The sequence below is a fragment of the Mytilus trossulus genome, chromosome 1, assembly GCF_036588685.1.
Source record: "Mytilus trossulus isolate FHL-02 chromosome 1, PNRI_Mtr1.1.1.hap1, whole genome shotgun sequence".
Classification (NCBI taxonomy): Eukaryota; Metazoa; Mollusca; class Bivalvia; order Mytilida; family Mytilidae; genus Mytilus; species Mytilus trossulus.
This window is the reverse complement of record NC_086373.1, coordinates 72,706,624-72,728,669: the sequence shown is the minus strand read 5'-3', so window position 1 is coordinate 72,728,669 and position 22,046 is coordinate 72,706,624. Positions and strand designations below refer to the sequence as shown.

The 22,046-nt window shown below is 32.1% G+C and overlaps 1 protein-coding gene across 3 annotated transcripts in view; it reads right to left on the bottom strand.

Annotated features, from left to right (window-relative positions):
- Window positions 1-1,050: 1,050 nt before the first annotated feature.
- The window catches only part of LOC134684259 (UV excision repair protein RAD23 homolog B-like), a 43,495-nt gene continuing 22,499 nt past the window's right edge, over window positions 1,051-22,046 (bottom strand). Inside the window, exons 6-11 of one of the 3 annotated variants that reach the window (XM_063543529.1) lie at window positions 14,449-14,623; window positions 13,864-13,884; window positions 5,891-5,917; window positions 5,290-5,420; window positions 2,782-2,946; window positions 1,051-1,452 (exon numbers count right to left, since the gene is read on the bottom strand). In XM_063543529.1, coding sequence (XP_063399599.1) covers window positions 1,327-1,452; window positions 2,782-2,946; window positions 5,290-5,420; window positions 5,891-5,917; window positions 13,864-13,884; window positions 14,449-14,623 — 645 coding nt within the window. In that variant the 3' untranslated portion in view covers window positions 1,051-1,326. The remainder of the gene's footprint in view (window positions 1,453-2,781; window positions 2,947-5,289; window positions 5,421-5,890; window positions 5,918-13,863; window positions 13,885-14,448; window positions 14,624-22,046) is intronic. The other 2 variants (XM_063543536.1, XM_063543545.1) reach the window with 2 other exon arrangements.

Genomic DNA, 22,046 nt, shown 5'->3' with positions numbered 1-22,046 from the left:
TCCTGGCAATATCACAAGAACCATTACTGATGAATGGTGAAAGTGAAAATCGTCAATATCAAATTTGACCTCCATTTTGTCATCAGTATCAACATATTGAAATTTGAAAAGCTTAGATTGAAGGTTCATGAGTAAATGCAACAATGTGATTGGAAATGCCATTTTAGAATCTTTCAAGAACCATAACTCATGAACGGTGCAAGTCAAAATCGTCATTATTAAACTTGACCTCTATTTTGTCATCAGTAACAACATATAAAAATTTCAAAAGCTTTGGTTGAATGGTTCATGAGAAAAGGCACGGACAGAACTGGAAACACCATTTTTTAATCTTTCAAGAACCATAACTCCTGAACAGCAAAAGTCAAAATCGTCATTATTAAATTTGACCTCTTTTTGTCATCAGTAACAACATATTAAAATTTCAAAAGCTTTGGTTGAATGGTTCATGAGAAAATGCACGGACAGAACTGGAAACACCATTTTTTAATCTTTCAAGAACCATAACTCCTGGACAGTAAAAGTCAAAATCGTCATTATTAAACTTGACCTCTATTATGTCATCAGTAACAACATATAAAAATTTCAAAAGCTTTGGTTGAATGGTTCATGAGAAAATGCACGGACACGACTGGAAACACCATTTTTCAATCTTTCAAGAACCATAACTCCTGAACGGTAAAAGTAAAAATTGTCATTATTGAACTTGACCTCTATTTTGTCATTAGTAACAATATATTAAAATTTGGGAAGCTTTGGTAAAACAGTTCATGCATAAATGCAGGGAAACAACTGGAAACTCCATTTTTCAATCTTTCAAGAACCATAACTCCTGAACGGTAAAAGTCAAAATTGCCATTATTGAACTTGACCTTCATTTAGTTGTCAGGAACAACATATTGTTATTTTAAAAGCTTTGGTTGAACGGTTCATGAGTTAATGCACCGACAACATTTGATTGCCGCCCTCCCGGCCGCTGACCGCCATACATCCCCAAATCAATAACCGACATTTTTGTCACAAAAATCTGGTTAAAAACAAGTATAAAAATTGTTTCAATCTTAATTTATGGACTTCAACAGTCCTTGTTTTTAATTACATTGCAGAGTAACAAATAACTGGTATCATTACAGTGTGTGTATCTTTCTAGCTTGCATGTAATTAATCTTAACAGTTATTAAGCATAAACAGCATGTGGATATGGAAAATGATGTATTATAGATGTCTTCCTATTAAATTTTGTCTATAATAAAAAAATTCTGTAATATTCAACGCTTAACGAAAATGTTTATATAATGTCACAAATTGGTTTATTAATTTAGTCTATCAGCTCTGTCCTTCATCATCATCAAAACCTTGCGACAACAAAAAGTTTGCTGCCATTTCTTCATTTTTTTCACATGCAAAATAAGCTTGAATACACATTGCTTCTGAGAATCCTAAAGCTTTTAACTGAAAGAAAAAAAAGCAGTAGATTAATCACAAAACTATAATGCCCTGGAAAATCATTAATCTTAATAAAATAAATCAATAATAAAATTAATTTCTTCCAGATCAAAGTTACTTCTTTTAAAATTATTGAAGCTTATAATTGTGTTTATGAGTGAATATTTAAAGGTCATCAAATATAGTGGAAAAGCTAGTTTTTAGTAGCTGTCAACATTAGATGTGGTGTCAAGTTTTTATTTTTCATGTCTAGGAGTTGTTTTTCCTCTTGTGCTTTACATATTGCTGAAAAGAAGAAGTAATTAAATCCAAAACACATAATACTATTTTGTTCCAATTCAGGAGACGGTCAATTTTTGTTCATAACAATGTTTGCTTTTTGTACATTTCTAGACTTTGATTATTTGAAATATCTTCCAATTCTCACTTACTACATTTGAATAAATTTCAAGATTTACCTGTATTTTTTAAAACCGTTTTTCTTCTTCTAAAGTTTATATTTTTCGAAGGGTCAAATATTTAGCAGTGGTGTCTTGCCATGACTTTGATTGGACTTGTTTGTTTGCTTTTTGCCCTTGAATGTTTGTCCCTAATATTTTATTAGCTGTGCATTTGCATTCAGATATCGCAGATCAAATTTATTCGTTTATAGTGTACTTATTTAAGTTTTTGATTGAGTTAGGCCTGCCAATTGATATTTTATCGTGTTTTTCTATGTTGTCATGGTTGTGATGTTATGCTATTGTTTCAGAAAAAGGGAGACGGTTTTGATCCATTAAAACGTTTAATCCCGCTGCAAATGTTTGCACCTGTCCTAAGTTAGGAATCTGATGTACAGTAGTTGTCGCTTTTTTATGTAATTAATACGTGTTTCTCGTTTTTTTAGACCGTTGGTATTTCCGTTTGAATGGTTTAACACTAGTAATTTTGGGGCCCTTCATAGCTTGTTGTTCGGTGTGAGCAAAAGCTCTGTGTTGAAGGCCAAACATTGACCTATAATGGTTTACTTTTTTTTAAATGGTTATCTGGGTGGAGAGTTGTCTCATTGGCACTCACACCACATCTTCCTATATCTAATCAGTGTTAATATTCGATCTTCAAATGTCTCAGTTAAATTGCTCTACAAATGAGAACTTATACATCTTATCACTGTTTGTTCACTATTGTTGGACAACACAAAGGTTCCTGTAAATTTTTGATGTCACAATAGAAAGCTTTTGATGTCTCAATTGAAAAGTGATTGTTGTATGATGCCAAAGTTCAAGCATCACAGATTTCCAAATACCCCTAATGTGTATCCTTTTAATGAAGCCATTTTGTAAAGAACTAACTTACTCTGTCAATTGCTTCTTTTTCTTGGGGTGTAACTTGTATATATTCACCACCAGGTGGAGAAGGACCCAATCCTCCAGCTCCCTGTGCTGTAGTTTCTGAACCACCTTCTTCATCTACAGGTGCATTTAACATTTGAATAAATCGCTCTTGATTTTGACTAATTAACTGCAAATAAAAAATAACTTGGTTAGGCCACACCAATTTGATTCCTTGTTCGACGGACCTACCCGTACCTTTTTTTTTCAAAACAGATTTTTAAATATTTTTTTTATATTCCCGCTTCCCGCATCCGCAAATGTAATCATGTCCATTTCCCGCACCGTTTTTTGTTGTTGTAAATATTATAAAAAGATATTAAAAATTGGTTTCTTTCCCCTTTACTTATATTCCCTATCAAAAATGTTTGTTGTTAGAATAAAGTACAAAGAACTTTTGAAGGATTTGCCTTCAACTGCAATTATATTGTATGCTGGCAAAACAAATCTATCCATAGCCGCTGCATGTTTATACACCTGTCCTGATTGATCCAGGGGCTTGTCGTTCAGCAGTTATCGTTAACGTTCGTGATTTTGTTCATTGGTCTTTTCACGTTTGGATATTATATAAATTAGATCGTTGGTTTTCCTGTTTGAATTGTGCAAGCTTATAATTTTGGTGTCCTTTATTGCTTGCTGTTTGGTCTGTATCAAAGCCCTGTGTAAAAGGCTGTACCTCAACTTGTATTTGTTATTATTAGGTTGATAACAATCCTCCCTCAGACAAGGGGGCATTTTACTGATGTAGAAAAGAAAATAGAAATACCAAGGATTTGTATAGTTCTTCTATACAAAACCTTTGAAAGTTCGATTTTTTTACTCCAAAAGAGGAGAGTTGCATCATATTTTAAACAACTTTTAAAAAAAAAGGGGTCCACTTATTTTGAATAATATAAAAACTGTTAAAGTAATTATGTTAACATGGCTAAAGTCCAGGAATATTACAAAATTCTTGAACATGTTTTTAGTCAACTTTTTACCATTTAATACCAGATACATAATTATATAGTACTTTGACATGTTTGAGAAAATATGAGCCCTTTTGTACAAACAAATATATTATAACCTATATTGATCCCTCATAAAACATGAAAAAGGGATATTTATAACATTAAGGGGTTGCCCCTCAACTGATTATGTCTTGGATGGAGAATTGTCTCATTGTCAGTCACACATACATAGACCAGATTTAATTATTTCTTGGTGAACAGGGAAAAATACTTCAGGAATTAAAGAAATGTCAAAATACAAGTGATAAATTCAGTTTTAATATTGTCAAAACATACTATTTTATGTTTACAAAAAAAAAAATATAATCGCTCGCCTTTACTTTTTAAGCTTCACCTCAAAAATTTGCAAATTAAATATTTTTTTATTAAAATTTTCAAATTGCTCGCTTGCCCCAAATTTTGGAGTCCAAAAAAACGTAGAACAAGAAATGAAGTTGGTGTGGCCTTAATTATTATTGTAATTTTGGAATTAACAACCAAAATATGTTTCTGTAATGCATGTTCTTTGCACATAAATGAGACTACTTTTTCTTGTTAGAATTGTTTTACATTTGTCATTTCATGTCCTTTTTGAGCAGACTATACAGTATGGGTTTTGTTCATTGTTGAAGTCTGTATGGTGACCTATAGTGGTTAAGGTGTAATACCACCATTGATTTTGCACTTTTCAAAAAAGTGTGGAATGTTTCAAATAAAGAAATATTTGGCATGAATAAAGTTATATCCTGTCCAGTACTATAGAAAAAATTCACATATTATTTCATTGCATATAAGAAAATAACCATCACTGGAAGTTTACCAATCAAATTTCTCCCCTTATTTTATCTGTGTACAAGGTTTAGTCACCATGTACCCTCAAGTTTACAAAATATTCTATAGCATTCCCAAATAAAAAATAATGGTGCTATGAAATACCCAAAACATATGTTTATGACACAGAAATCTTTTACTGCAATAAAATGTAGGTTTAATTACCTACAACTGTCAAATTCAAGGGAATATTTTTTTCTACCTATTTTCGTATACAACCAGATGTGACGTACCATGATTTGGTGGTTTTACACCTTAATTTCTGTGTCATTTGGTCTCTTGTGAAGAGTTGTCTCATTGGCAATCACACTTATCTTTTTTATATATATATTATATGTGCATAAAAGGAAAAAAAATCTGGTCCAAAATATAAAAGGGGAGATAATCTATATTTAATCTACTTCCTTCCAAATTCTAATGGTATTGTTGGGCAGGTGTATTCTTTTTCTATTTTTTTTTTTAAATGTTTATATTATCTTCAAGCCTAAAATTTTTTAATATGAATTCTTGGACTAGTTTTTCACAATTGAACAATGTGCAAGTTGAAAGTCTTTACTTGAATCCTTTCTTTTTTTATATGTCCATAAACTACATGTATATCTATATTAACAAGCCCTTCTAAAGGCTGATTCATGATCTTGTTTAATATTTACCTGTAATAATGGTGGATTTGACTGACCAATTTGTTGAAGTAAAGCTGGTAAGATCTGGGGATTCTGTTGTATTAACTGTCTCATTCTTTGAAACTGTGGCTGTGTTCTTAAAAATGCTAAAGGATCTTCACCTGAAAGATAAAAAGAAGAGATTTATAACTCCATCCACAAGGATATTATTTTATTTAGTTTATTTGAAATAAATGTTTCAATCATGATTTACAAGTTAATTATGAGAACAAACCTTAATTTTCCCTTGGCCATCAACTTAACTGTCAAAAGTCTTTGCAAAATGTTGCAATATTGTTGTTGTTAAGAAATTGAAAAGATGATGCTTAAAATTTTTCATATCATTATTTTTTTACTATTAAAGACACCTCAACAATCTGTATTTCTCTAATTTAGATGCAGAAGTTAGTATCCAGAAACATTAAATGATTAAGTATGCGTTTTGAAAAATTGCGAGTCTGTAGTTATTTTGTTGTTTACATGTATAACTGTTAATCTGCATTTAAAATTTAAAAAAAAAAGAACAAACAAACAGATGAATAAAAAATTCAATTCAAATAATCATGCAAAAATAATTTTCCTAAATTCTTACCCTCAAAAGAATCAGAATCTGACTCCCCTGAAATTTATCACAAAAGGCCATTCTGCAGAAAGATGTCACATATAACTGGTAATTTCTGGCTTTATATTGTAATGCCTTTATTTAATTTCAATGATCAAATTAGGAAAATTAATCCAGTAAAATACTTATGCGATCTTCACAACTTGTAAAATGGTATCATTACCAAACTGAACATAGAAAAACATTACAGGTGCCGTATACGGAGCAGGAAATGCTTACCCTTCGAGAGCACCTGATTGCACTCCCGGTTTTTTGTGGAGTTTGTGTTGTTTCTTAACTATTATTTATTTAACACTGTTGATATAAATGTAATTTGGTTTTGTGAGTCTTTGTTTACTCCTTGGTTTTCATTGTTATTGTCTTAAAGGAGTGACACATTTTTTTGTATTTTTTTTTAACTTGAAGGCATAAAATAGAAAATCTGATTAGAATGAAAAATTATGAATAAACAGCTGTGCCATTACTTGTGTGTGAAGTTTAATGCTAAAATCATATATAGTTTCTAAGATACGGTGCGACATGTGAAACCCCCCCTTTTTTTTTTTTTTTTTTATCAATAACTTTAAAATAGAATATTGATTCATCACCAAAATGTATACTGATCTTAAGATTAATATAACTAAGAAGTGTGTAAAGTTTTAACCAATAATTATTAATTCTTTTTTAAGATACAGCGCAACTTGTGACCCCCCCCTTTTTTAAAACATAAACTCAACAACTCTAGAATAGAATAATCACCAAAAGAGAAACAGACCTTTAGATTAATATAACAACTAGAGGCTCTCAAGAGCCTGTGTCGCTCACCTGTTAATGTGTTTACTGATGTCGGCCATCTTTGTTGGTAGGCGGGGTCATTAGACACTTTTTTTTTAAAATAGATACCCTAGTATTATGATTGTGGCCAAGTTTGGTTAAATTTGGCCAAGTAGTTTTAGAAAAGATTTTTATACAAGTTACAAAAATGTTCAATATCGACTATAAAAGGCAATAACTCCTTAAGGGGTCCTCTAACAGTTTTGATCATGCTGACTTATTTGTAGATCTTATTTTGCTGAACATTATTGCTGTTTACAGTCTATCTCTATCTATAATAGTATTCAAGATAATAACCAAAAACTGCAAAATTTCCTTAAAATTACCAATTTTAGGGCAGCAACCCAACAACAGATTGTCCGATTCAACTGAAAATTTGTGAGGGGATATATCTTATTCTGATGGACATTTAAATCTTGAAAGATTTGCCCTAAATGTCTTAGTTTCAAAAATTTAAAGCAAAAACTGCACTTTACCACTATGTTCTAATTTTAGCCATGTCGGCCATTTTGTTAGGTAGGCTGGGATATTGGACACATTTTTTAAACTATAAACCACAATGATAATTGTGGCCATGTTTGGTTAAATTTGGCAAAGTAGTTTTAGAGAAGAAGATTTTTAGAAAAGTTATAAAAAAAGACGAAAAGATGTTAAAAATTGACTATAAAGGGCAATAACTCCTTAAGGGGTCAACTGACAATTTTGGTCATGTTGACTTATTTGTAGGTCTTACTTTGCGGAACATTATTGTTGTTTACAGTTTATCTCTATCTATAATAGTATTCAAGATAATAACCAAAAACTGCAAAATGTCCTTAAAATAACCATTTCACAGGCAGCAACCCAACTACAGGTTGTCCGATTCATCTGAAAATTTCAGGGCAGATAGATCTTGACCTGATCAACAATTTTAAGCCTGTCATATTAGCTCTAAATGCTTTGGTTTTTGAGTTATAAGCCAAAAACTGCATTTTACCCCTACGTTCTATTTTTAGCCATGGCGGCCATCTTGGTTGGTTTGACGGGTCACCGGACACATTTTTTAAACTAGATACCCCAAGGATGATTGTGGCCAAGTTTGGTAGAATTTGGCCTAGTAGTTTCAGAGGAGAAGATTTTTGTAAAAGTTTACGGACGACGGACGACAGACGACAGACGACGGACGACGGACGACGGACGCCAAGTGATGAGAAAAGCTCACTTGACCTTTTAGGTCAGGTGAGCTAAAAAGTGGATTAAATTTTAAGCTATAATCATAAATTGTTTCTGAGGTACGGTGTGACATGTGAAAAAACACCCCCCTGTTTAAGTTACAAAGTCTTGTAACTCATAATTTTTAATCTTATTTCCATCAACAAGTATACTGATTGTCTGACCATCATAAGAAACATCAACAAGTATACTGATTGTCTGACCATCATAAGAAACATCAACAAGTATACTGATTGTCTGACCATCATAAGAAACATCAACAAGTATATCGATTGACTGACCATCATAAGAAACATCAACAAGTATATCGATTGACTGACCATCATAAGAAACATCAACAAGTATACTGATTGTCTGACCATCATAAGAAACATCAACAAGTATACTGATTGTCTGACCATCATAAGAAACATCAACAAGTATACTGATTGTCTGACCATCATAAGAAACATCAACAAGTATACTGATTGTCTGACCATCATAAGAAACATCAACAAGTATACTGATTGTCTGACCATCATAAGAAACATCAACAAGTATACTGATTGACTGACCATCATAAGAAACATCAACAAGTATACTGATTGTCTGACCATCATAAGAAACATCAACAAGTATACTGATTGTCTGACCATCATAAGAAACATCAACAAGTATACTGATTGTCTGACCATCATAAGAAACATCAACAAGTATACTGATTGTCTGACCATCATAAGAAACATCAACAAGTATACTGATTGTCTGACCATCATAAGAAACATCAACAAGTATACTGATTGTCTGACCATCATAAGAAACATCAACAAGTATACTGATTGTCTGACCATCATAAGAAACATCAACAAGTATACTGATCGTCTGACCATCATAAGAAACATCAACAAGTATACTGATTGTCTGACCATCATAAGAAACATCAACAAGTATACTGATTGTCTGACCATCATAAGAAACATCAACAAGTATACTGATTGTCTGACCATCATAAGAAACATCAACAAGTATACTGATTGTCTGACCATCATAAGAAACATCAACAAGTATACTGATTGTCTGACCATCATAAGAAACATCAACAAGTATACTGATTGTCTGACCATCATAAGAAACATCAACAAGTATACTGATTGTCTGACCATCATAAGAAACATCAACAAGTATATCGATTGACTGACCATCATAAGAAACATCAACAAGTATATCGATTGACTGACCATCATAAGAAACATCAACAAGTATACTGATTGTCTGACCATCATAAGAAACATCAACAAGTATACTGATTGTCTGACCATCATAAGAAACATCAACAAGTATACTGATTGTCTGACCATCATAAGAAACATCAACAAGTATACTGATTGACTGACCATCATAAGAAACATCAACAAGTATACTGATTGTCTGACCATCATAAGAAACATCAACAAGTATACTGATTGACTGACCATCATAAGAAACATCAACAAGTATACTGATTGTCTGACCATCATAAGAAACATCAACAAGTATACTGATTGTCTGACCATCATAAGAAACATCAACAAGTATACTGATTGTCTGACCATCATAAGAAACATCAACAAGTATACTGATTGTCTGACCATCATAAGAAACATCAACAAGTATACTGATTGTCTGACCATCATAAGAAACATCAACAAGTATACTGATTGTCTGACCATCATAAGAAACATCAACAAGTATACTGATTGTCTGACCATCATAAGAAACATCAACAAGTATACTGATTGTCTGACCATCATAAGAAACATCAACAAGTATACTGATTGTCTGACCATCATAAGAAACATCAACAAGTATACTGATTGTCTGACCATCATAAGAAACATCAACAAGTATACTGATTGTCTGACCATCATAAGAAACATCAACAAGTATATCAATTGTCTGACCATCATAAGAAACATCAACAAGTATACTGATTGTCTGACCATCATAAGAAACATCAACAAGTATACTGATTGTCTGACCATCATAAGAAACATCAACAAGTATACTGATTGTCTGACCATCATAAGAAACATCAACAAGTATACTGATTGTCTGACCATCATAAGAAACATCAACAAGTATACTGATTGTCTAACCATCATAAGAAACATCAACAAGTATACTGATTGTCTGACCATCATAAGAAACATCAACATGTAAATCGATTGACTGACCATCATAAGAAACATCAACAAGTATACTGATTGTCTGACCATCATAAGAAACATCAACAAGTATATCGATTGACTGACCATCATAAGAAACATCAACAAGTATATCGATTGACTGACCATCATAAGATTCTGACCATCATAAGAAACATCAACAAGTATACTGATTGACTGACCATCATAAGAAACATCAACAAGTATACTGATTGTCTGACCATCATAAGAAACATCAACAAGTATACTGATTGTCTGACCATCATAAGAAACATCAACAAGTATACTGATTGACTGACCATCATAAGAAACATCAACAAGTATACTGATTGACTGACCATCATAAGAAACATCAACAAGTATACTGATTGTCTGACCATCATAAGAAACATCAACAAGTATACTGATTGTCTGACCATCATAAGAATCATCAACAAGTATACTGATTGTCTGACCATCATAAGAAACATCAACAAGTATACTGATTGTCTGACCATCATAAGAAACATCAACAAGTATACTGATTGTCTGACCATCATAAGAAACATCAACAAGTATACTGATTGTCTAACCATCATAAGAAACATCAACAAGTATACTGATTGTCTGACCATCATAAGAAACATCAACATGTAAATCGATTGACTGACCATCATAAGAAACATCAACAAGTATACTGATTGTCTGACCATCATAAGAAACATCAACAAGTATACTGATTGTCTGACCATCATAAGAAACATCAACAAGTATATCGATTGACTGACCATCATAAGAAACATCAACAAGTATACTGATTGACTGACCATCATAAGAAACATCAACAAGTATATCGATTGACTGACCATCATTAGAAACATCAACAAGTATACTGATTGTCTGACCATCATAAGAAACATCAACAAGTATACTGATTGTCTGACCATCATAAGAAACATCAACAAGTATACTGATTGACTGACCATCATAAGAAACATCAACAAGTATACTGATTGTCTGACCATCATAAGAAACATCAACAAGTATACTGATTGTCTGACCATCATAAGAAACATCAACAAGTATACTGATTGACTGACCATCATAAGAAACATCAACAAGTATACTGATTGACTGACCATCATAAGAAACATCAACAAGTATACTGATTGTCTGACCATCATAAGAAACATCAACAAGTATACTGATTGTCTGACCATCATAAGAATCATCAACAAGTATACTGATTGTCTGACCATCATAAGAAACATCAACAAGTATACTGATTGTCTGACCATCATAAGAAACATCAACAAGTATACCAATTGTCTGACCATCATAAGAAACATCTATGTTGAGTTTCATGAAATTTGGATAAGTTGTTCTCAAGTTATGGTGCAACATGGTATACCACAATATGTCCTGTGACGTCAGAATTTGAAGAGCATATAAAAATTGCAGCAAAACAATGGTTTTGCATTCAAAAGATGTAAAAACTAAAAGTTTAACTTTGACGCAATAAGTTTAGTCTTTACTAGAACGTTGTCTGCTGTTAGATTTTGAATTGGTCAAATATTCTATGTATGTATGTAGCATTGTACAGTTGCAGTTCCTGAAAATTTTCATTTTGTCTAAATCAAACGACTAACCAGATGCTCCGCAGGGCGTAGCTTTATACGACCGCAGAGGTTGAACCCTGAACGGTTGGGGCAAGTATGGACACAACATTCAAGCTGGATTCCGCTCTAAATTTGGATTGTGATTAAATAGTTGACACAGCATAGGTTTCTGACACAGAATGAATGTATTCAAATGAACTTAAAATTTTTGTTTTCTCTTAGAGCAATTCACTATGCTGTTGAATATTAATCCTCTCAAAAAAATGTTTGAAGAAATTTTCTTTTTATTTATGAAATTTCAAATGAGAAAAATTGAACCCAATTTTTTATTTACATCCCCCTTTCCCTTATTCCAAAACTAATTTCAATTAAAATATTCTAATGAAGTTTGCAACAATTACTACTCATTTAAAAACATCATAAAATATTAAGATGTAAAAAAACTGCTTGTTATCACTGAATGGTAAAGATTATTTAAATTTATCAGTTGGTAGAAAAAGTGAATATACATTGTATATTGTATATAACAAAGATTTAAGTTGATTCTGGACAAAGAAAGATAACTCCAATTAAAAAAATTCTTGCAGATATTTCTTGCTTACTATATTGGACAAAGAAAGATAACTCTTAATTAAAAAAAAATTTGCTATTTCACAATATTGTGAAATTAGATATTTCTTGCCATTGCACAATACTGTGCAATTGAAAAGACTTGCTATTGCACAATACTTAATATAATAATTTAAGATCCTGATTTGGAACAACTTGAAAACTGGGCCCATAATCAAAAATCTAAGTACATGTTTAGATTCAGCATATCAAAGAGACCCAAGAATTTAATTTTTGTTAAAATCAAACTTAGTTTAATTTTGGACCCTTTGCACTTTAATTTAAACCAATTTTAAAACTGGACCAAAAATTAAAAATCTACATACACAGTTAGATTTGGCATATCAAAGAACCCCAATTATTCAATTTTTGATGAAATCAAACAATGTTTAATTTTGGACCTCGATTTGGGCCAACTTGAAAACTGGGCCAAAAATCAAAAATCTAAGTACATTTTTAGATTCAGCATATCAAAGAACCCCAAGGTTTCAATTTTTGTTAAAATCAAACTAAGTTTAATTTTGGACCCTTTGGACCTTAATGTAAACCAATTTGAAAACGGGACCAAAAATTAAGAATCTACATACACAGTTAGATTCGGCATATTAAAGAACCCCAATTATTCAATTTTAATGAAATCAAACAAAGTTTAATTTTGGACCCTTTGGGCCCCTTTTTCCTTAACTGTTGGGACCAAAACTCCCAAAATCAATACCAACCTTCCTTTTATAGTCATAAACCTTGTGTTTAAATTTCATAGATTTCTATTTACTTATACTAACGCTATGGTGCGAAAACCAAGAAAAATGCTTATTTGGGTCCCTTTTTGGCCCCTAATTCCTAAACTGTTGGGACCGAAACTCCCAAAATCAATACCAATCTTCCTTTTGTGGTCATAAACATTGTGTTTAAATTTCATTGATTTCTATTTACTTTAACTAAAGTTATTGTGCGAAAACCAAGAATAATGCTTATTTGGGCCCTTTTTTGGCCCCTAATTCCTAAACTGTTGAAACCAAAACTCCCAAAATCAATCCCAACCTTTCTTTTGTGGTCATAAACCTTGTGTCAAAATTTCATAGATTTCTATTAACTTAAACTAAAGTTATAGTGCGAAAACCAAGAAAATGCTTATTTGGGCCCTTTTTGGCCCCTAATTCCTAAAATGTTGGGACCAACACTCCCAAAATCAATACCAGCCTTCCTTTTATGGTCATAAACCTTGTGTTAAAATTTCATAGATTTCTATTCACTTTTACTAAAGTTAGAATGCGAAAACTAAAAGTATTCGGACGACGACGACGACGACGACGACGACGACGACGCCAACGTGATAGCAATATACGACGAAATTTTTTTCAAAATTTGCGGTCGTATAAAAATTACCTGCAATCAATTAAAATAGAAACTTTACTCCAACATCTGATTAACATAAACCTATACCATAATACACTTACTAAGCCACAACTAATATGGCCAAAATAATAATGCTTAAAAATGTCAACATAATACTTTTTCAAAACCTTACCTTCCAACATTTCAAAATCTTCTGAAAATTTACAACAGATTATTCTATATAATTTAATGTTTCTTTTATTGATTTTATTTTCAATCAGTCTTTTTTATAATTTGCATTTTCTTTCATAAACCCATAGTAAAAACCAAATAAAATTGAGAATGGAAACAGAAAAAGCCATCAAAGCCAAACCATGTATGTAAACCTGTTTTAACTTAAACTAAAATGGACACAATGAATACTGTTTACTTTATTCAAAAGAAAAGGGGCATTAAATCATAGTCAGTTGAGAAAGACAGGATAGTAAATGACCTGCATATTTTCCTATTTGATATAGACAATCTAAAGCATTCTTATATTTTCTCACTTAGTTGATGTAGTTTTTGAATGCAAAAAAACTGATAAAATTTCTATCAGAAGAAATGTCATTTTTTTTTGTCATTTTCCTCGTGCTATACAGAAATAACATCCTATTTGCATGTAAAAACTAATTTAAGACTGAAGGATTTCCTAGGTTTTTTTTCTTTTTCAGATGCCTATTACAATGTGCTGGTGAATTAGAATTATATATATTTTTGTAAAACAAATTGTCAATACCAGAGCTTGGTGTTCCTCCTGTCAAAGTAGGAGGAGCACCTGCAGCAGCTGGAGGAGGTGCTCCTAGTGAGGCTGATGGTGCACCAGTTGTTGCAGGCAGAGCTCCTGTTGCAGAAGTAGGTTGTTGTGATAAAGGTGCTACTGGTTGTACAGGTTCTGGTACATCAGGAATGCCCTAAAATATAGTAAGTTGTTATATATTACAATAAATACAACACAGTAAGTTGTTATATATTACAATAAATACAACACAGTAAGTTGTTATATATTACAATAAATACAACACAGTAAGTTGTTATATATTACAATAAATACAACACAGTAAGTTTTTATATATTACAATAAATACAACACAGTAAGTTGTTATATATTACAATAAATACAACCCAGTAAGTTGTTATATATTACAATAATACAATAAATACAACACAGTAAGTTGTTATATATTACAATAAATACAACACAGTAGGTTGTTATCTATAATACTAAAATTACGAGGTCCAATTTGTCAGCCGTCATCACGTAAAAACGACGAATCAAAGAATTCAACTTTATATTTAACTAATATAGTACAAAGGTGTAGATTAAAAATTACACCACTCCAGGCCCTTTTGTTTTCCACGTAATTAATATTGCCAATAATTAAGAAATTCCGGGTCGAGTCCAATACCGATACCAATAGTATAATATTCACCTGTTACCTATTACCTTATCTGTACGTTCCGCATCTGACAGGCGCACCACCAAACGGTGTATTCAGGATTAATATGCTATATACACGGGTCATAATCACAGGGTTGACACTACTTAATTGTCAAATTGTGCCTATTGTAGTATTTTAATCAGTAAGACTTTCTAAGATAACAAATCTGGACTAAAAATAAGGCGTATAGGTACAGTTATCAATTTGTTTGTGGGCATGCATGACATAAAACAGCGAATCAAAGAATTCAACTTTATTCATAACTAATATATTACAATGCTGTTGATAAAAAAATACTCCATTCCAGAACAGTTTGTTTTTCAAATAATTAATATTACCAATAATTGGGACAAGACCCCTAAAGGACCTTGAGATGAGGAACACAGATTTTTGACTCTCATTAAAAAATTAGTCCGCCATGCATATGTGGGAGCTGTGATTTTAAAAATTGACATAAATGAACTAGGACTGGTGTTTTATAGAGCTGATGTGATGTGAAAAAAAGTATACAAAAATAAACCTGATCAAAAAATTACAAAGGACATATTTTTTAATGATTTTTATGGTCAGAATTTTGGGATTATTTCCTGTGGAGAGTGACATTTTTCACTATCTTTCGGGGTTGGGCACTTGACGGGAAAACGAATCACACTTGCCACCCCGAAAATCGCACCACATATGTCCAAGTGTCTCAGCTTCAAAACGAGCTATCATACATATCCAAGTTTAGGATATGGCCTGAGCAACAGAAGAAAACGTTAACATTATGGCCTATGGAATATCTAATGCGCATATTGACCCATCTTGTGACCTTTAATTTCAAAGGTGATGGAGTGTTTCATGGCTCAGTGACTACAATATTAGGATGAAAGCTGCTGAAATCAAGGTCAGTTACACTCTTTTAGTGCTAATTAATCAAAACAATACAAAATGGCTTCTCAAACTTTTGATTTTTATCAAAAATATACCAATATTCTGTTGTTAAATTGCATTGATGCAGAAAATGGGTCGTGTAAAATCTGGACAGGGGCCATTCAGAGGAAAAGAAATTATATGTTAGGGATGCTAAATGTGGCTTATCCAAATGGAAAAAGGACAAAAATGAATGTTGCACGCTTGTCAAAAATGTTACAGCTAAAAACAATTGATATTGATAGAAATTTAGATGCCTCCCATCTCTGTCATAATGCCTTGTGTGTTAATGCTGACCATATAATTTTTTAGCCCCATGATTTAAATAACCACCGTAAGGTCTGTGTAGCTTCACAAAAATGCACCACTCATGAACTGCATGCTGCATCTTAAACTGTGGTTTGTTATATTTTTAATTCTAAAATTTCAGTCTCCCCGAGGTGACAACTGCACATTTCATTATGCACGAATCATTTCCTCAAATACAAGTTTCTTACACTGCTAAAAAAAATGAAAATGGGATAAAAGCCCTCCCTCTTACCCTCCAAGACACTGAAACAAACATGCATGTTTATTAACCTGATGTAAAACATTTACGGCTGGTTTCACGAGTGTTTACATTTTACTTTACATAGAAGGGGGAGTAACTCTTGTTGTTTACAAATGTATTTTTAACTGTGTCTGGAAATTGGGACGATCAAACCACATGAACCAACTGAAGTAAGCACGAGTTAAAAGAAATCCTCAATATAAAAACCAAACAAATCAAACAAAAACTACAAAATTATAAAATTAGGATAGCAAAAAGTAAAAGAAAAAGCCTACAGAACTAAAATAGTTGCAAAACAGAATGGAAGTAAATATGGAGATGATTTTATTTTATTTTATTTTATTTTATTTCCTTGTATGTTCAGTTTCAACTAATGTGTGCAGTATAGGAAACACAAATGTTTATGCAATATATACATGTGTCTAAATTTGCATGTATGATGCTGTGTGTGGTATGTTTCAATGTCTTGGACCTTTATCCCATTTTCAAAACAGTTAAAATGAAACAAACTTTTTATTATAGAAATAGAAATAACTCAACTCAAAACAACATGCACATGCATATTACTGAAAAAGATTTTGATTTATCATCACAATAATCTAAATAACATTTATAAGTCCCTGTAATCATAAAAAATAAATAAATAGCTAAATAAATTAATACATTTGTACATGTACTATTTCCTGAAATAGCTGAAAGAGAAATGGGAATTGTGACCTTGTTAATCTGGCCAAAAACTACAACCAGGCTGCGGAACAAACTCTTTGCAGTTAGTTAACTGACTAAGCTTTGGTTCCAACTGATGTTTTTTGTACCCATCATTTCGGTTACTTTTGTGAAGCAGAAAATTAATCGCCTGCCTTTTACGAGCCTGTAACCTTCGATATTTTACTTTTGAACTTTTTTGATATGCACTATCATACATTTCAAGTTTACGTATTTTTTTCAGAGCTACTGCAGCACGAGACTTTTTACCCATTGTGCAGCCAACAGCTTTTAGAGTTTTAACCAAGGCAACATCTCTATTATTATTTACTTTCAAGACTGCTGCAGAAGCACGACCTATGGCATTGCGGGAGAAATTCTTATTTTTTGGTAGGTATGTGGAAATAGTCCTATTTACAGACTCACACTTGTTAGTGTTACTGAAAAATTTCATTTGATCTAACGCACTCTGCGAGAGTTTCATCTCTAGCAATGATTCTATTAATAATTTGTCTCTGTCAGTTGGTATCAGAGACCCATTTTGTAAGCCATGGCTATTTAGGTTTATTGATTTATACCACCAGCTTGTTTTTTTACCACCATTACAAAGTGTTATGCTCCATCTACACGTATCACCGCAATTACCACTGTAGCAATTTACCACAGACCGAACAATACCAGGCAAGCATTTTGAAATTTGTTGTCGGTCACCATTGTACTTCATAAATAATGATTTCATTATACCATGTGACCTTAGTTTTATATCATTTGCAAAAGCTGTTTTTATATCATTTTTCTGAGCTTTTGTTACACCAGGGAACATACCGACACTAAAATTTGCTCGAATTCCTTCACGGAACTGACTTTGACCCCTATGAATTGTATCGGCAAGTCTGTTAACCGACCATAAGGGACCAAATACCTCTTGCATTGCCTCTTGTAAACCTTTTACACTTTTTGCATCACCATCAGTAGTGCAATAATCTACAAGTAACTCATTTGTGGCAATTTTTTTACCTATTTCATACCCTAGATCCTTTTCACTCAAAGGATCATACCTATTGGTATTTGCTGTACAATGCTCATGGTTAGGACATTCAACATCATAACCTTTACCCCGTAACCATGCACCGACCCAGCATAGTTTGTTTATTAAGTGAAATCCTATAACATCATGACTGTCAGTTTCATTCTCACAGGCAATGCCAATTGCTTGTGAGGCATTTTGACCCATTTTATGTCTACTTTTAATATAAACACTCTGGTAAGTACCATCCATTTGTAATTTTATTGGACTATTTTTATTCAACCCTAAGGTTTCATTTCTCCTTTTAAAATTCTCAACCACCTTTTTAGTTTCCTCATTAGCAAGTTTAACAACCTTGTCACATACATTATTGGTTATTCTTTGCATTGTTGTTCTTGCCATAGGAGGAATACACGAACTGGTCAAAAGTACTCGCGCGCTATCATTACCTATGTTAGAGTTTATTACACCAGTTTGAAACCCATAGTTTATGCTGGCACTCTTGCGGCCAGGACGCCCAGTTTCAATTTCTCTAAACAGTTTATATTTTTCTGATATAAACTTACACTTTGTACATTTTAATTCCCAAATCCAACCGAGACCCCACTGAGTCTCTTGCACAAGTTCAAAATGTGGAACATTACAATGTGGACTTTCATTTATATGACAAATTATTAGATTATTCATCATTAAGGTAACACGATACCGAATGGCATATCTCCCGATTTCCAAACTTTTTTGCACACGTGTTCTTTTTATCGAGTTTCATCGGAATATGTAATAAAAAATGGGGGTCACCATTTTTGTTTTCTTGGTATTTTCATAAGAAAACGTCAATTCTGGCGTGAATTTTACCTAGTTATATAGGGGAAATGCCCTTTTTTCGGCTTTCCTTTTTATATTTTCCAATGAATGGCTATGTTCTAATATACGGAGAAAAACAAAAAACTAACACAATATCCAGAATTGCATACTGAATCCATACACGTATAGAAACTCATAGGTCACCATCCTTGTTTTTGAGATAAATGGCTTCAAAGTTGATTGATACCCTTAGAAATGGACCGAAAACGTGTGACGTTGTTGAATGCAGAATGTAACGTTCAGAGATATAGAAACACAAATATTTGTCCGGATCTGAATGGTGTTTATTTTATTTTCCTTTCCGCTGTCTTGTTTCGTAAATTTCCTAGTAATGCAATATGCATTTTGCTGATATAATTTATTTCGTCCTGCACCTGGAAATTTCACTCACATGAATTAACCTTATTAATCTCGTCTGATTTTTACACCAAACGAGCTTGAACTGGTTGGTTCCACGGGAATCTTATATACGATAATAGTGCATGCATAAATCACCGGAGTTTGGTACACGTTAAGTATACGCAAATTTTTAAAATAAGATTATTCAAATAATATCTTTATTCTAAAATTTCATTAAAATCATCAAAAATACCTTCATATTTTTGTAAAGTTCATGTGAAAATAACATGACAAATTTCACGTGTGATTCCTTTGAACTACTGAGTTTTAACTACATCATTTAAGACAATGATGGTGTCGTTGCTTCATCCATGTAGAAATATAGTACTTTAAAAAAAAATGATTTTAAAATTTAGAATTAGAATTGCTCGGTTTCTGATGGTTGTTTAACGTTCAGTGGCGAATAGTTCATGCATGTTCGGAACGATACAATACAAGTTTGGAAACAGTTGTTAAAATAAAAGACACATTTGATGCATCAGTCAAAAAAGGTTTAACATTCTGTTAGTTGTGAATATTATGAGGAAAAATAATGATCCTGATAAAATACACATTCTTAAAAAAAAGCTCAAAGAAAAATTCAAAACTTAAAATTCACTTATCAAATGACGAATATATATAAAAAAAAAAGATAAACAGCCGTCATTTTCTTGACTTGCTATATACATTAGTTTAGTGTAGTCTGCGTGTTGTAAATGTATGAGTTGGTTGCTCAGCAAGTGGGACAAACCTTGCATGCAAACTGTATTCAAAATTTCTCGAAGTTCAACAGTGTCATTTGTCATGTTTGTTGAAAATTATTTACGAAACAAATCTTGCATTCTTTATAAGTAAAACAAACTGCAAAAACGAGATATACAAAATATAAAAGTTCCAGCTTAAAATTCCACATGTAGGAGATGTAAGTCGGAGTCTGTGTGCCTTTCATATTTTTCAAAACGCCTTATCCAGCAACTTGTCATGAACAAAAAATGAAGAAAATCCAGACAATATTTGCACCTTTAATATGAGTAGTTATACCAGGTACATAATTTAAATCTAATTTTAAAGATAAATCGTGCAGATGCTTAAATATTAAAGAACCAGAATATAAATAAAAGTAAAGTTATACATTTTTTAAATGGTTAACAATGAGCAGAAAAATTGCCGGAAAACGATAAAGCAATCTATGTTCATCTATCATGATCATTGAAAAGTTAACCGTAACGTATTGCATTAAAACTCGGCAAATATTACCGTTTAAAATGTCACATAGTTATCAAATTTTTTTTTTTATTATTATTTAATCACTTTGTGATTGCAGTCAGAACCTGCTGCATTGACTTGTAAGTGTGAACGTTATTCGATAACGTCAGGAACGATAACTCGTGGCGTAACGTCATTCGGTATCGTGTTACCTTAAAATATTTAAATCTCTATCCACTGTTCTATTTTCTGTATTTGTATCACCTAAAAATTCATCCAAATAGTCATCAGACACTTTATGTGGACGAAGGAGTTTCACGGTAGTAGCACACTTTTCAGTCTGAGGTGCTACATATGACTTCTTATCATAACTTTCTTTAGAATACAATTTAAAATCCTTTTCAGTAAGGCGGGGTAACCAGAGGGATTCTGTGGTTTTTTTTGGCAATACATTTGTAGTTGAATTAGTAAATTCACTTTTAGATGATGCAGATGATACTTGCATAGATGAATTTTTTAAAACCTGTGTAGATGGAGGTGTAGATGGAGCTGTAGATGGAGCAACACCATTGCAATCTTGATTTGTTGCTAGGGAATCATAACGTGATAAATAAGCTTGGTTACCAACCTTAAATTTGTTTCGTTTCTTTTTGCCTTTCATTTTTCAAAATTACTACACTCTGTAAGTTGTGTACAACTCTAAATTATGATGTCATAATGCAATGACGTCACAAAAACCATGACGTCACAATGTACTCTTCACCAAAAAAATAACCCATTTTTCCCACTTTCATGACACATACAAAGAAAACCTCTAAAAATCTTATTACTTGATGGATTTCAAAAACAAGACTAGTTTTGGAAAGGTCTATGACTAATCTTAACAGTAATGCAAAGATATAAGAGCTTTTTATTCAATAAAAAAAAATATAATAGAAAACAAGACTCTCAGGGTGGACAAATTTCTTAAATCTGATAGTTTTTAAGTGAAAAACACTATATTTTCATGATTTATCAACAAAAAAAGATGATTTGTAGAAAGTCTGTAAGGTTAAAGAGGCTTATGAATTGCAGTTATACCAAAAAAAGTTAAAACAAATGTTTAAAATGAAAATTTATAACATATGCTTATTGTGTTTTTTTCTTTCTTAAAAATGGTATTAAACAGTTATAAACATTGCTACCTAAAAGTATTAAAATGACCTTATTTTATTTCAGATATGGCCAAAACTTCACAGAATTGTTCAGAAATG